The 17117-nt window shown below is 36.6% G+C and overlaps 1 protein-coding gene across 7 annotated transcripts in view; it reads right to left on the reverse strand.

Moving 5' to 3' along the window:
• Positions 1-17117, reverse strand: part of Tnpo1 (transportin 1) — an 83046-nt gene that overhangs the window by 47910 nt on the left and 18019 nt on the right. For 3 of the 7 annotated variants that reach the window (XR_015448024.1, XM_004872862.4, XM_087203152.1), the window contains exons 2-4: positions 8151-8264; positions 5702-5777; positions 1857-2006 (exon numbers count right to left, since the gene is read on the reverse strand). Coding sequence is in view for 5 of the 7 variants with exons in the window: in XM_004872862.4 (XP_004872919.1) it covers positions 1857-2006; positions 5702-5777; positions 8151-8264 (340 nt within the window). In the remaining 2 variants the exon portion in view is untranslated. Of the gene's footprint in view, positions 1-1856; positions 2007-5701; positions 5778-8150; positions 8265-8382; positions 8524-17117 lie in introns of those variants that run through there. The other 4 variants (XR_015448025.1, XM_004872863.4, XM_004872864.4 and 1 more) reach the window with 3 other exon arrangements.

A 17117-nucleotide genomic window follows, 5' to 3' on the forward strand; every position in this document is an offset into this window, starting at 1 on the left:
ACCTTATATAAAAAAGTAGAGAAACACACTGAACTGAATGTATTCATTATACAGCTTTAACAACAGACATCAATATAGTCAACTGTCATTTCATATATACTTCTACCCAAACCCACTTTCATATTCCCAAGTATTTTTTTTAATAAAGTTCCAGACATGTAATTTAGAAAGATACTGCAGTTGTATCTGAAACTCCTTATTTTATATATGTTTTTAGAGAAGCTGAGTAAAACAAGTAACTAAATAAAAACTCTATTTGATTGCTTTCTCTACGGACACCTTCAGTAGCTTCTAATTAGGATATTTAAATATATATAAATGAACTAAAACCAAGGACTTTTCATACAAGTGGGTATCAAGAAATAAAAAAATGGCTAGGCATGCCAATTTACCTATTTTAAACTAAGAAGTCCAATGATACTTGTAAGTCCTTAAAATAATTCTAGGCTGGAAATATAGCTCAGTGATAACTCGGCATGTACCAGGCCATGGGTTTGATACCCGGCACAAGAAGAAAAACAATTTTCTTAAGCTAAATCTAACCCCCAAACATGTTCAAAAACTTTTATGAAAGGTAAAAGAAATCCAGCACACACTAAAAGATAACATCAGTTGTCTCCTCAATATGATTACTTCTAGCCTTTAAAAATTTAAGATATAAAGTACTATAGTTTGGACAAAATAGAACTCAAAAGATAGGTTTTTAATGAGATACAGTTTAGGGAGAAAATAATCTCATAATGTCTACATCCTGTCCTCTCCTTTCCTCTTAGCTGAACTGCTTTGTCTCCAAGGATGCCTGTCAGTTTCAAAATCTCATCACACTACATGTATAGGGATCTTGCTCCTTCACTTTAAACAGAAAAGATTAGCACACACTCCACCACTTTTTACCTGTGTCAAGAGTTGGTAAGCCAAGAGGGGGTACGTTGAGGGTACAGGAGAATAACTGAGGCAGTCACTTTTTACAAACTGCATATCTCTTCTATGCATCAAATTTGAAGCTAGTATTAACACCACTCTTTAATATGAAAATGTGTTGAGAGAAATCAGAGCCTCTGCCTTGTAAGAGATGAACTGTGCTTTTCATATTAAAAGATAAAATATATAAAGCTGAGGAACACTTAACGAAAGCGCTTGACTCACTGACTTCTGTTCAACCAACCTGCTCAATTTACACAAGTTTTCCAGGTCCTTGTAAAATACAGCTGCTAAACCCCACGGTGTGCTTAATGCTACCAATTAGTAGGCTACTCTGGAGTACAGCTGTCTTGCTGCTGACCCTAATACATGTGCTTGGCCACTTGCATGTGCTTCCAAATTGATTTCAGTTATTATAATTAACATTATATGAACTGAAAGTTGTTCTTTCCCTGAAAACAAGTTATGATCTGAGAAAGACTAAAAAATTGCTAATTAGGTAGACCAGGCAAATACTAGAAACAAAAGGAAAGAGCAAAATTCTAGGATCCTATACTTAAAAGATTACTTTTATAAAACAAAATGGTTTTTCTTGCAAGTGACACTAGAAATCACACCCCCAGAATTACACAGGGTAGACAGGAAGGAACTTCAATCTGCATATATCCAAAGAAAAGGCAGTGGTCCTAAATATCATTTGCTGATGCTCTCACCTTAACCAACTGCGACTAAGCAACTACAAGTGACCTTGGTCTCACTGGGTAAGAGAGCCTGTGCTGTAATCATTAACACTTTCAAAAGCATTTAAATAGCAATGAAAATGTCTCCATCACAATATAACAAGAAATAGGTATAAAAATTCCTGTGAAAACAATGTCACCTCTAAAACAATCCAGTTATAAATAAGATGAGCAAAATTTTTGTACATAACTTACCTACAGTGGCTCTGATCAAGGGAGAGGAGTCACCGATATTATTTAAACATTCACTTTTAATAAAGTCTGTTACACCATTTGGGAAGTTCTGAAAATGTGCTTTCACATTATTCTTCAAGATGAGACCACTCAGTGATCTTGTAGGTTCATCTGTAATAAAGCAGTTGAATTTTAAAGGAATTTTCATTTCAAAAAGTGGCAAGAAGAGTGCTTTATATTCAGAGGTTGATCACAACATTCCAATTTATCTTTCTACCACCAGTAGAAGAAAAAAAAGGTCACACATGATTATCAAAAAATTAGCTGTTTAATTTATATTTCAAGGTTCTTAATCTTTACATGATTGACATTTTAAGGATAATTCTTTGTTGTGAGGTACTGGCTGGTACACTGTAAGATATTTAGCACCATTTCTAGCCACAGATGCCAACAGTACCCCCCTGCCCCACTGTTACAACCAAAAATATTTTCAGTTAATGCCAAATATCTGGGGGAGGGGAGAGGCTGCTCCTTGCTGAGAACTGTTAACGTTAAGAATTAATGTTTTGGGCTGGGGATTTAGCTCAGTGGTTCTACCACCTGCCTCGCAAGTGCAAGGTCCCGAGTTCGATCCCCGGTACCAAAAAAAAAAAGTTAATGTGTTAATTTAGCTTATACATTGGCCACTATATTAAGGTTTTACTATTAGCTAATATAAACATCATTAAGGAGCTCAATTATTAGTCACTAAAAATAGTTTTAAAAATTAAACAGATAATGAACATCCAGGGTCACTTTCACATAACAAATACAAATACCATTAATTTATGTTTTTCATTTGCCTGAGGCTAAAAAAAGCAAAAATTTCTAAAACTATCTAAAAATAAAATTTGCTTTTTTTTCCCCCCTGGTACCAGGAAGCGAACTCAAGACCTTGAGCTTGTCAGCCAGGCACGGTACCATGAGCTAAATCCCCAGCCCTAAAATTTACTTTTAAAAAGTGTAGGCCACTGATAAAGTTAACAAATTTTCAAAAAAACAATTTAATGTTAGAATACAACAGGTGCTTTAATTCGCATCACCACCAGTAAGTTAACATCTTCTAAATGATTATTATGCATTAAATACTCGTTAAGGGCTTTAGAATCATGAGTGCACTTAATTCTCACAACCTTGTGAAACAGGTATTATTTACCTCACTCCACAAGTGAAGAAACTGAGGTTTGTGCCAAAGTCACACACAGCTACTAAGCAAGGAAATCATATTATCAACCTTAGGAGCCTGGCTCCACAACATACACTCAGAACTACTCGACAGTATTACCTTCCTCTCAAAGGATTGGAAAAGCTGATGTGTGGAATAAAAGGCACTACACTGCAACACTGTTTTACCTACCTTATTTAAAAGTAAATATCTGGAGCTTGTTCTAGTTAGTATTATGCATCCAAATTCTGATTGGTATTGAAATATTAAAGGGTAAAGCATATGTAGAAGCAAACAGAGAAGTTTTTCTGCATATAAATCCTATTCAGGTTACCACAGTAATATAACCTAAGAGCTTTTATGTCATCCTGTCAAGATTTCCTATTTTCAATCACAACTTATTTCAATGAGCTATTCTAATTATTTTAAATGGCATGCATATTTGTTTTTATAATAAATACTGTAAGATGAGGACTTTAATAAACTACAAGGGTGAAACAATTTTTAGTTAAAAATATATACCTTCTGTCCAAAATCCACTTTAGAAAACCACCAACTAACCATTTCTTTATAAATCTTATAATTTCGCTGGGCCTCAATCTGCTCATTTATAGTGACAGAATTAAAGCAACTCATCTCAGGTCTTTTCAGGATCTAACATTATACTCCATGATTCAGCAATAAGGATTACAAAATAAGCATTTTCACTTAAAGATGTTACTTATGTATGTGGATGTCTTCTCTTTTTTTAAAAAAAGAAAACTAGATATGGCAAAATTGCATCCCAATCTTCCCCAGGAAAGAATAATGGGTCAAAACAAGAAATATCAACTGTTATACAAATATAAAACTCCTATGTCCTTTGAGAAACTGTGCCTAATGAACAGAAGAAATAAATTTTAGGTTCAAGAAAATGTTAATAAATTCCTTTTTAACATTTTAGGGTTTTGTAATTAATAGGTCTTTTTGGAGGCAACTGCTCCCCTTAAACTCTTTTGTCATTATTTGAATTATACAAACTATGTGGAATCTAGGGTAACAATAAGACAGAATAGACTGGAGAATTAAAAATTTCAAGTAAATAGATTAGAAATTTTCATTCACTAAATATTTCAGTTCTTTTAAAAAAATCCAATAATGTGGATTATTTATTTATTTGTGATACTGGGGATGGAAGCCAGGGCTTCACACATGCAAGTGCTCTAGCACGGAACTATACCCCTAGTTCCAAGTGCAGATTATTAATTTTAACTACTGTTCAAGGAAAATTCTTATATTAGGAAAAATGTATGGCAGGGGGACTTAGCTCAGTGGCGCCATGCCTGACTGGCAAGCCCAAGGTCCTGAGTTCAATGCAGGGGTGGTGGTGGTGTTGGTGTTACTGTAAATGTATTAACCAAACTAAGGATATTAATTGCGGATTTTAAATATATGCTGAAATAATTCTTAGTTTTTAAAACCTAGATTTACAATTTTAAAACTGACTGTCCCTTAATCACTAATTAAAACCCACAAAGTCAGCTAGAAAATCATTTGAAAACAAAAACCCCTAAAATGTGTATCAATTATCAAAATCTATATATAAGATTTGTATAATTTTACCACACATTAAAACCATTAACCTGCTAGATGTTGGAGCTGAAATCTTACAGATGGTCTGGTTGTCTAACACAAGCATTTTATAGCTGAAAGAAGCAAGAGAGGTTAAACAACTCAGTGTCAGTATCTAAACAAAACTTGTTATTTTACAACGCCAAGTCAGTGTTTTCAAAGACACTAATCATTAAATGGAGGATGGTGCTTTCATTTAAAGGCCAGTCAACTGTCAAGAAAATTGTCTTCTATGTGCCTAACCACTGTTCCAGGAAAAGAATATTCAATACTTAAGTAATACTATAAAGAATACTCCTTATTACAATATTAGCTCTTTGAAGGCAGGGATCTTGTTTTGTTCACATTTACTTCCCATGAGCCTGCAAGAGGTGGTGCTCAATATAGCTGTGAAATAAACGTCCACTGAAACAATTATTTGTATTAGAAACAAGTCAGATGACCATGTCACTTAAAGATCAGAAAATTAGGCTTTAAATTGTCATAAAAGCACTTTAAATTTAAAATTGTAACAGTTAATGAAAAAGTCATATACTGCTAAGGTTTTAAGTTATAAAAGTTTATTTACAATAGAACAATTCCAGTTTTTGTTGAATTTAAAAGTAATATATAGTCAAATAAGTGTGCAGATTTACAGTTGAAGAGATCAGTAATTATCTCTGGGTGAGATGTGATTTTTCATTTTAGTTACATGTCTTCAATTTTTCCTACAGTGAACACACATATATTCAATTATTAAATCCTGCATTCAACCTGTGCATTAAATCAATCTTTACTATATTCATGTATAAGCAGTGACACTAAACCAAAGTGGACTTTGCAACACATTTTTCATTTGCAAAGAATGAGGGAATTTATTATATAAACACCCAATTAACAACTGAATGCTGATTAAGTATCTAAATGCTTGGAGTGGTATTAACTCTAAGACTTCGCATCTCACATATATTAAGGATGTGATACTACAAAATGAAACCTTCGGAAATGAGTAATTCCCAATATATCTTCATGGGTCTTAAAGACATTTTTGAGTAAGACAAACTCTACTTACCTTCAGATTTTAATTTTGTAAGGACAAAAATCAAGTAGTTGTTAAAATCCGGATACTGATTGAGCTGTTCCAGTTTCTAGAACAAACAGTAGTTAAGGAAACTTTTCTAATGTAATCTAAGAAACTAAGCACCTTTAAATTTAACAATCAAGAATTGTGTTTCTTAGTCTTCCATTTTTTACTAAAAATAAGGTTATCAAAGCTAATTATTGACATGCTGTTCTAAAAACACACTAGTGCTTACTAAACCTCTTAGGTACTTCATGGATGAAACATTAATTATATTCAATACAACAGAAGCAATTTCCAGTTTCAGCATGCTCAATGCATACAAAACATTTTAACAAAACAGAATTCTTAGATTTGACAACCGTTTAAAACATCACAGCCAAAAAGGTATTTCAGCATAAATTAATAAGAAAAATAAAAGCATTCCAAAGAAATGCAAACAAGTCTTTTAGAGACAGAGAACATTTAGGAAAATTAACTTTATAAAGTGGATTTTTGACATCAATAGGATACTTATACACCCCCCCAATATCTAACATGCTCAGTGGCACAAACGTGCAGGTGTTTCACTCAGGGTGGCAGGCAACAGTGGCATAATGCTCTAAATCTTTCTTCAACTGGTGACTATGGTTATGCACAAGGATGAAAATATTTTTTTACTCAGTCCTAAATTTCTAGTTAAATCTATGACAGGAAAGTTAGGTACAACTGTATTGGATATTTATTACATACTTGAATACTATCACAAAGTTTATAAAGATCAGAATGTAAATTCTAGCAAAATTTACTGTACTCTCTAGTAAAATTCAAAAGTGTAACTACTTTCTCCAATCAAGAAAAATCCAAACATCACTTGCTTTAGTGCAAGGTTAAGATTAACATCATGCTGATGTGGTAATAAATTTTCATAAATATTTCCTGATAAGGTTTATTTTCTTATGTGAGCTATAGCTATACTACTACAACAGTTTTTCAAAAACTGCTCAAGCTTATACAAACAATGATTAAATACATTCTATCCTTAGGAGACACAAAAGAACAAGGTCATTATTAACACTGTGAAAACACAAAAGCAGTGCCTAAAATACTATTTCCTCCTTTGTTCTTACAGGACATACCATGATCCAGGTACACAGTCAATTACACTGACTATCAGACTGGCTGAAGTATGTATGGTACTAGGCAAATGAAAACTACTTAATATACACCAACACAAGAAATTACAATGCAATTCTAGGGTTGGTTAATTTAAGAAACGTAATTGTATCATAAAATATCTGCAGTTAATTAAATGCCAACTTCTATCATTTGTAGAGGGCTATGACAACACAAATTAAGACAATCACAGCACTTGGAGATGAAAGTTCCCAAACTATCCCCAAACTACTGTTTCCTCAGTACTAGCAGTATTCAAAAATAGCTTAAAAAAAAAAAATCTAAGCAGACCCAAACCATTAGCTCCCTTTTTAAGTGAGCAGTTATATTAACCAAGAAGCTGGGTATTTAGTTCGTGTACTAAAGGTCTTAGGTTACAACTGTGCAGTACTTCTTTGAAACGCTCTGGTAAATAAATCCATCTTTATAGTGTTTTAAATTTAAATGAGTTCAAGCAACATCAAGAGCTTACTCACCAAATTCCATATTAATTTCGTTGCCTATTAACAGCAAAAATCAGGAGGCTTTCCTGAAAAATAGGCTTAAGGAGAGCTCTCCATCTGCGCAGTTTAGGACACTACAGAAACCATGTACAGCAGAGGTTTTGCTTCTTCCCTACCTTCTCAGACTAAAACTGTAGCAACAGGACCGCTACTCCAACAGGAGTGCCTAGGTAACTGCAGTAAAGACGGGCCAAAGCTTTAAAAGCTCAATTGGGAGCCGGGGAGCTGGCAACAGGTGTTAACCCAAGCAGCCTGGGAGTGAGAACCAAACAACGACCCTCTTCCCCAGTAGATCGCCAGCTGCTTCGAACAGAACCCAAGTTCCGGAGAAAGCCCTAAGCCCAGCCCGCGGCAGTTCAAACCCTGCGCCAGCTCCACCCACCCCAGCGGGCGGCCTCGCAGGCAGCCCGGCCAGCACAGCGCCCTCCTTCGGGCCTCGAACGCCTCCGTCCCGAGGGCCGCATTGTGTGGGCCACTCGCACGCGCTCCCCACCCCTTGCAGGTCCCTGCGGGCGGGGATGTGGCGGCCGGCCGCGCACATGTCGCGATCTCGGGCGGCGGCCCGGAAGTAGCCGCCACGGCAGCGAGCCCCACGCGGCGGCGCCCTGCGGGCCCGAGGGCCGCGTGCGGAGGCGCCGCGGCGGGCCGGGCCGGGCCGCATCGGGCGGCGGGAGCGGGCGCCAGGGGCAGGGGAGCGGAGGGGCAGGGGAGCGGAGAGGCAGGGGAGCGGAGGGGCAGGAGGCCGGCGGGGCGGCCGCGTGGGCAGGCCTCAGCAAGGATACTTGTTGCACAGTCCTCTGAATGGTGGTGTCCGGGGACTGAGACTCCTTCAGCAGCTGCAGGATTTGCTGAAGCCCTTGCTCGTCAGGTTTCCACTCATACTCCATCTTGGTTTGCTGCAAATAAAGCCAAACACAGGAAGAGACGGAGCAAATGTTACTGTGGGTGCACAGGCCCGAGGGCTCCCCGAGCCACAACCCCCCCCCCGCCCCCCCGCGCCTGGACGCCTCGGACCTGCCTGCAGTGCCCCGAAGGAAGCTTCGGACCTTGAAGGCCAGCGGAACTGCTCCCAGCCGCTCGGCCACTAACGTCTGCTGCTGCCGCGGCCGCCGAGCGCAAGAAGCCGACCAGACTGAGTCACCGCGAATTTGCAATCTGGCCCCAAGATCCGCTTGCGGGAGCCCCCTGGGTCCTAGTGCCACGCAGTTTTAACCCAACCCAATGCAGTCCGTACAGAAGACTACTCCTGATTTAAGGGTAATCCAAAGTGCTTATCAAAATCGCTGCGAAACACCTGAAGGAATCTGACGGCTTATTTTAAGTAAACAGTGAAATAAGGAGAAATGACTGCAATAGGGGTAAGGCCCGATGGTTTCCCCTGACAACTCAACAATTAGTGAAACAATAAAAATGTTTACATTTTAATGTGATATCTAAAGCATAATTATTAAACTAAAATATGATGGCTCTGGGATTTAGCTCAGTGGTTTCGCCGCCTGCTGCGCAAACACAAGGACCAGAGTTCGATCCCCGGTACCAAAAAAAAAAAAAAAAAAAAGAGAACTACCACTAAACTAAAATATGATGCACTGCAATCATAGCCCATACCTCAAAAAATATTAACTGCAACATTTGCAGAACTTGTCTGAAAAAACTGCATTCGTTCATAAATCTCAATTTCTGAACTCAGTATGTACAATAAATTCCATCAGGAAACAGCTACATTCCACAACCTACGATTTGGGGCTGAAGAAAAAGCAAGAAAAATAATGTAACTATATGTCAATGACAATTTCATTGAAAGTAAATGCTTAAAAGCAATAAAAATTAGGCATAAGCAGGAGTTATTTTTAAAAACCAAGCTGTATGACAAAAAGAATTTTTAATATCACTCTTACTACATGATGGTTTAACAGCTGAAGTTAGTAAAAGTCCCTTCCTAGTAGAGATTTTTAAAATTTCCTGACTTACTGTACCTCTCTGGTTAATTTTCCTTTTTTATGAGTATTCCTCTTTTCTTCATCTGTGTTTTCTTTCTTTTTTGTGTTTTGTTTTTTGAGACAGGGTCTCGCTATGTAGTCCAGGCTGGGCTTGAACTTTCTATCCCAGGCTAGCCTCGAATTCACTGGAATACTCCTGCCTCAGCCTCCTGCGTGCTAGAATTACAGGCATGGGTCACCATGCTCAGCCTTTCACCTTTATTTTCTGCTCAGTATCTCATAATCTGATTTTGCTCACTACTTTCTATTGACTTCTTAATCCAATAAATAATGTCCTTAAACAAAAACCAAAAAACCAAAACTATTACTTGGACATAGTACCTGTTGATACTGTATAGCTTTTTATTCCAGCCTTATTTTGTGTTTTTATGTACATTTTACAATAAGGGGGTTGTTGTTTCTTGCCTGACTTTACATGTTACATAATGAAATATTTTAAGAAAATATAGTAATATTCCATTGTATTCTGTGATATAATTTTTATAATCTTGTAATTGATATAGACACGAAATTGTACAAAGTATAAACATACAACTAGATGGATTTTTGCAAAGTGAACACTCCTGTAAGACCAAAGCTGAGCTGAAGATGGAGAGCATTACCTAATGCCAAGAGGTCTTGTTCCCATTTCCGAGCCATCACCCCCTCCCTGCTCCCTATAAACTTTAGCAGAATTTCTATCATTATAGATTTCTCCCTTCTTCTAACTTCACTGCTATTTTTAAAATTATAAGAACTACATTATTACAATAAAACAAACAACTGTTTTACAAGAAAAGATAATTCAATCATGCTGCCAAGCTTACCTGAGAGAATGTTTTAACAGTTTCATATGAATCCTACACCTTTTTGTATATATACTGTAGTTTTTTTAGATTATACTCCATACTATACTAATATTAACTCTACAACTTTTTTACATTCCAGGCCAAAGTACACAGATTTAACACACCATTTAATAGAGGCACATTGGTCTTTACAATGTGTAGAGCATAATTTGTCCAACCACTTCTTGATTGGCTTCAGACCATTTCTACTTTTTTGCCACTATGAAAAACACAGCAAAAAATGTTTCTATCAATGTCCTTACACAGTGATTGTCCAACTACCGGAAACCCAGTGATTAATAGGCCAACCTAACAGTTACTGCCAAATTGCTTTCCAAAAAGTTATACAATTTACAGTCACCAACAAAATCGATGTTTTGTGTATTGCCATCAGTATGTTCGTTTAATTTTTGAGAAGCTAATAGATAACAACTTAATTTCCTGGGTTACAAGTGGGGGTGGTGAATTTAAAAATCTGAGCCTTAATTCTGAACTGGAGCTGTCACCAGGCACAAAACCTACTTGCTGAGGTGACAGTCAACAGCCCACTTAACTCCTCAGGAGCCCTTCTGAATAAAACTAAAGCCAGGAGTTAATATCGGTCAAGTCTGAAAAGTAACATCATCACATCCATCTTAACTAAAGATGGCTGCACCTTAATAGCAGGTCACTACCATGCTTTCTTTCTTCCTGCACTCAAATGAATACAGTATTTTTCTTGTCAAACAATTTAGTACTAAGAACATCTACTTGATCAGACTATGTCCATCTGATAGCTGTTCCCTTACATCTTCCTTATTCATTATCTATAACAAAAGGTTCTCAAAAATATTTGATAACTGTTAGGTAAGAACCTCAGAATCGCTTCTCAGTCTTTTGGCTAAGATCGAGTGTGATAAGAACCTCAGACTTTGAACTTTTATATTATATAGTTTCTTAAATTGTGGTAAAAGATACATGCGTAAGACTTACCATTTTAACCATTTTTAGTGCACAGTTCAGTGGCATTAAATGCATTTTCACTGTTGTGCAACCATCCATCTCCACATTTCAATAGTCACTAAATTTAGAAAGAATCTTACAGTAGCTAGAGCCATTGCAGGGTTAATCAGAAAATGTATCTATTTCGCTGAGCCTGTTTCCCAACTATAAAAGAGAAGTACACCAACTCCCTATTGGAATTGGCACAGAGTATGATTGGAAAAATGGTAGTTTGAATAGTTAAACCAATGGTTTTCTGCCATGTGCAAGATAAAATCTAACTTTTTTATGGCAGAAAGCTGTTCATGAAATGGTTCATCATCTTCACAGACAGCTTTCTCTCCTAGGATTCAACATGTAACTTTATGTTCCAGTAGTTCTTTCTGCACCTTGAGGTCTGTGAATGGAGATTTCTTGCCTGGAATATCCTCTTTAATTAAAATGGACCATTTTTGTAAACTCCTTGCACTTTTTTTTTTTTTTTTTTTTTTTTGCCATACTGGGAATAGAACCGGCTGAAGTACATCACATCCCCAGCATTTTTTGAGACAGGATCTTGCAAAGTTGCCCAGGCTGGGCTCAAATTCACAATACTCCTGCCTCTGCCTCCCAAACTCCTTGCTCTTTAGAGCTACCTTCATTCACCAGATTTCCAAGTATTTTAGAGTCAGCTTTGGCACTATGATTGATACTATTTCTTTTCTATGACATTTTCCCAGGATCTCATTATAGTCTTAAAGAGGTTTTTAAAAAAAATTACAGATCTATAACTTATAGCTATTTTCATTCTGGAAACTGTCATATTGTATTATAATTATTTTCAGCTCTGTCTTGGCAATAGATCATATGTTCCCTGAGAACAGGGTCACTCTTTTTGTCCTCTTTGCCTAGCAGAGTCTGATTCAATAAATATTTGTAGAATAAATACAATTGTTTTGCTATTAATTCAACTGAATAAATATTAAGTTGAACAATTACTCATGTGCTCGGTGAGCACTGGGGAGTCAAGGTAAATCAAAACAGTTCTGTCTCCATTAAGGTCTCATTTAGTGAGAGACAGATGTGCTGTCTGAGTGAACTATATAGTAAAGTACAATAGGAAAAGTGAGAAAAGCAAATATATTCTGCCAGAAAAGAGAGAAGTGTTTTCCCCCATCTGGCTCAGAGCATTGTTTTTCTTCTTGTTCTTCCAATTTCAATTAAATGCAAACAAATATTTGCCAAGCAATAAGGTATTTCAACCTATAAGTTGAATCACTGTGTGATAAATGTTGCCATCAGTGATGTGATTCCCTCAAATGGTAAACAATTTGTGCTAGAATTCCAAAGGAAACAAGGTTCAGTGGCCCTTCAATAACACAGTAGCCTCCCGCCCCGCCGAAAATTCAACATATATTACAATCCTGCCAGAAGTTCCATACATATATGTAAAGATTTAACTAGGCTCTTGGCTCTGAAAACTATAAACACATTTTTCTTCACCTATGTGGTCTAATGGGACATTCACAAGTTACACAGGGCTTAGGAAAATTCTTCAGGGTGACCAACCTAGCACCTCTCAGTCTCACTCAGTAAGTAAGAGCACCTATTGCTCACAACGATACTCCTAGAGAGAGCATCAGTGCCTCAGCAGGGAATGGCTATGGCAGGAAAAGTACAAGGGACTACAAGCACATTAAGCTAACCTAGTTAGGAGCTCACAAAAGTGTCTCCTTGATGAAGCGACTCTTCATCTGATATCTAATAGTAATTACCAAAAGCATACATGAGAAGGTGGCAGAGGCTAGGAGGACTTCATGGACCATGTTAGGAAATGTAGACTTTAAAAATCCTATGGTTACTAGAAAACTTGTGAAAGGGCTTTTATAAACTGATAAAGGCATGATCAAATAAAAATCTGGAAAAGGATTAATCCCCCTAGGAAGGGGGATTACATACCTAGTTACATACCTAGCTCTTTACAATTCTGAGACAGGATTTCACTAAGTTGCCAAGGCTGACCTTGATCTTTGCCATCCTCCTGCCTCAACCTCCTATACCTGGCATGTGTCATATTTTTATAATAAAAATAATTTTGAAAACCCATTAGGCTGAAATAAGAGCAGAAGAGGCCTCAGGGAGACCTAACTATTCAACCTGCAAAATGGAGCTCCAGTTTGTTAGGGGAAAGGCAGACATTTTCCACAGACAGGTAGGATACTATCCAAACTTCTGGTCCTTAAATATTAAAGACTTAAAAATATTTTATTATTTTGTCAGTAGTGACAGCTAATATTTTTAAGTACAGTAGCAGGCAGTGTTCTAACCACTGATACCTGTTAACCAATTGAATCTCACTACACTACATTAATATTGACCATGTGTTACAGATATGTAAGGTGAGGCACAGTGAAGTCAAGTTACTTGCCTACAGTTACCAGCTAGTAAAGGAGATGACCTTGATCCAAACCCAACTAATCTGGATCCACAGTCCACTCTCAAGGCTGCCATACACTGCTATCCCAACAGAACATCAACCTCTGTAAGCCAGAAATTGAAACACGCGTGAGTGCACGCGCACACACATACACACACATACACACACATATGCATAGGTGCTGCTATACCAAAGAAAAATCATGTTTGATATCTTTGTGATGGTGAGGTAAAAGAGAAAAGTAAAAATTATCTTTCACTATTGAAAAAAGCTTAATAGATCTAAAAGAGTAGTATGTGGTCTAAAAATGTAAAACTGACATTTCAGTAGCATTCAGTTAAAAACATTCTAAATCTAATTTTCACGACATCCCTTTGTTGTAAATAGGTAGCAAGTATTATTTTCATTTGACAAGCAGATAAATGAAAATACAGCTTAAGAAATGTGTTGAATTACTTGTTGAATATCAGTCAGATCTGTAGACTTCCACAGTGTTTTCCACTTTTTTTTTTTAACAAAAAGATGCTATGATAAGCAATGAGGGGAAAAAAACAAAGATATCCAATAGCCGCCTGCCTCGCCAGTGCAAGGTCCCGAGTCCCATCTCCGGTGCCAAAAAGAAAAAAAAAAAAAAATCCAATGATCTAAAAGTGCACACTATTTAAAGAAAATAATTATTTAACAAAATTTATATGAGAAATTGAACCAGAATTTAGGTATGAAGGTAAAACCCACAGGCAGCTAATTAATAACTTTTAGAAAATAAGAAAATTGAAATGTCAAAGAATCAAAATGTTGATAAGCTTGTTAAACCATAGCTATCAATAGAACCAGAAAGTCCTTTCAGAGATTCTATAACATAGTGAGAGGTTTTGGATCAAAAAAAAGAGAAGGTAAAGACAATAAAGCCACCTGTTGAGTCCATGCTAGTTGAGGAAATGAGCTCAATTAGATTAGAAGGGCAGAGAAGACAGCATATGTTATGTGTGCTAGGTTTTTAAATAAGGCTTGGGTTTTTAAATAAGCCTTTACTGACTACAGTAAATAGTCTAATTCACCACTGGAAGAATTATGATAAGAAGTTAAGAGAAAATGGAAAATAGATACTAGGGAAATTTTATATAAATGTATTCCTAGCATTCAGGAAGACCTCTGAAGATTACTATACAGGCTACTCAAATGCTAAAGTTTAAAAACAAAAGTATAGCATCAAAATGAGTGGATGATAAAAAGGAAAGCCTGAACTCAAAATTCAGCTCAATCTATAACCAGACACTTTTTTTTAATGCTTCAGCCCATTCAATATTCACAGCAGCATTATGAAGTAGGTATTAACTGCATTTTATAGTAACTAAGGTTCAAGAGGTTAAGTAGCCTGTTCAGCTTGCATGTGGCAAAGTTGACAATTGATACCAAATCTGTAATTTGAAGGTCTGGATTGTGCCTAGTAATAACAGCAACCCTACTATCATTAATGAGGTTCTTCTATGTGCTGGTTACTATAGTAATGGATGATCTCATTTAATTCTATAAGTATGTACTATTATTATCTGTATTTTCCAGAAGAGGAACAGGCTTAAGAGAATTTAAGCAATGTGTTCAAGGTCACACAGACAATAATGAACAAAGCCAAGACTCAAGCCCAGATGCACCTGACTTCAGAGCCAATGCACGGAACCACTCTGCCTTATCATTCTTATTGTGCCACCTCCACACACATAACTAACCCTTAACTTAGCAGTGAGTGAACCATGAACCCTCTTGGGTACACTTCTATTGCCTTTCTATTTCATGCAACACCAAGAAGTCACAGCTCTCTTGATGGGTTTCTACTTTCTTCAATTCAGTCACTTCAAGTGTGACTACTGCATCTGTTTTTCAGAGTTTAAACTTTTTCATTTTTAATCAAAATAAAAGGCTGATAAGAGTAATACCGCTATAGATTTAACTTTTGGTTACACTAGTTACCCTCAAAATACCAACTCCCTGTTGAGCTCTACAACAAATTCAACCTTCACAGTTGGTCTCACTCTCAATGTTTGAGCAGCACAAGCCAGTAGTTCTCAACACTGACTGCACATTATAATCTCTGGGAACTTACAGTCAGATGAGAACTACTACATTAACTCAATATATCTGCCCCTGGCAATTTTCATTATTTCTTACTCTAATGAACAGCAGTGTTACAGCTGTACTATAAATGACAGAAAACACAAGAAAGAAGAAGAGAATGCAGACTCCTCTGATTAATATGGAATCATAACTGACTACTAACTGATTTGAGGAAAACCAAAACTAAGAACACAGTGTTTAATGTTACTTAATGATTTGTACTACTTAGTAAGGACGTGTCAGAAGCTAGTCAGCTAAGTGCTCACTTACTTTGGAATTCAACAGTAACACAAACTGGGTAAGGAATTATACTTAGTTCTATGACAGAAAAAGAAATTTGGGAAAAGTCAAGTTTTGAGGTTAGAACATAAGTTTTTCCAATAAACTGTAAGTAAAGCAAAGTAGAAAATCATGGTCCTTGAGCGCAAAATATGATTTAAATTTGTATATCAAATCGACCTATCCTATTAACAGTAACCAGATCTTTCTTCAAATTTCGGGGTTGCCATTCATAAAACTAAAAATAAAGTCTAAATAAGTCCACACATTAAAATCTGAATACACAAACAAGTAAATTGGGTTCTTGATTCTTTTAGCATAGATGGGCTTTACTGGAGATCTTCCCTTATTACATTCAACTGGAAAGTCATTTAAATAGTTCAATGGATTATTGTCCTTGCCTATGTCTTATGTTTTGTTTTTGTTTTCTGTTTTGGTGCCGGGGATTGAACTCAGGACCTTGCACTTGCAAGGCATGTCATTGCCTATGTCAACCCTACTCCAATGGTTTTCATTTTTGTGACTTAGCTTTAATTAAAAAAAAAAAAAGCTCTTAAAATCTCAAGTATACATGACTCTAAATTCCATTTTAATTTTATTAAATTTTCAAAACTACTTTGTGAGTTGAAGAAACAGTCTCACTGATGTTAAGTAAGATGCCAAAAGTCACTCAGCTAGTAAATGTTAAGAACTGAGCCTGGATGAATGTCTTCCTATTTTGGGTCTGATGTTTCCACTACTCCAAACTGCTTCTTTAATTCATACTTCATTAAATACATAAGGACAATCAATTGAAAGAGTAGCTTATCTTAGAGTAACATTGCTCTCTCCACTATTTACTTGCTGGTTTATACTAGTATGCATGCTATGATGCAAGTAACCAGTATTTTCCTGTGCAACACACCTAAAGCTATAAGGTAAGTCAATAAAAGATATGTTTCAGGCTGGGGATTTAGCTCAGTGGTTTTGTCACCTGCTGCGCAGGCGCAAGGACCCGAGTTCAATGCCCGGTACCAAAAAAAAAAAAAAGATATGTTTCAGTATTTTAGAATCCACTGTACATATTCGTGAAGTGAGACATAAGTTACAGGAAGGCAAGATGATACGCTTTTTAACAACTAGATAGTACATGAG

The sequence above is a fragment of the Heterocephalus glaber genome, unplaced genomic scaffold (genome assembly GCF_053883595.1).
Source record: "Heterocephalus glaber isolate CG9 unplaced genomic scaffold, H.glaber_assembly_v1.0 deba00001788, whole genome shotgun sequence".
NCBI classification, from domain to species: Eukaryota; Metazoa; Chordata; class Mammalia; order Rodentia; family Bathyergidae; genus Heterocephalus; species Heterocephalus glaber.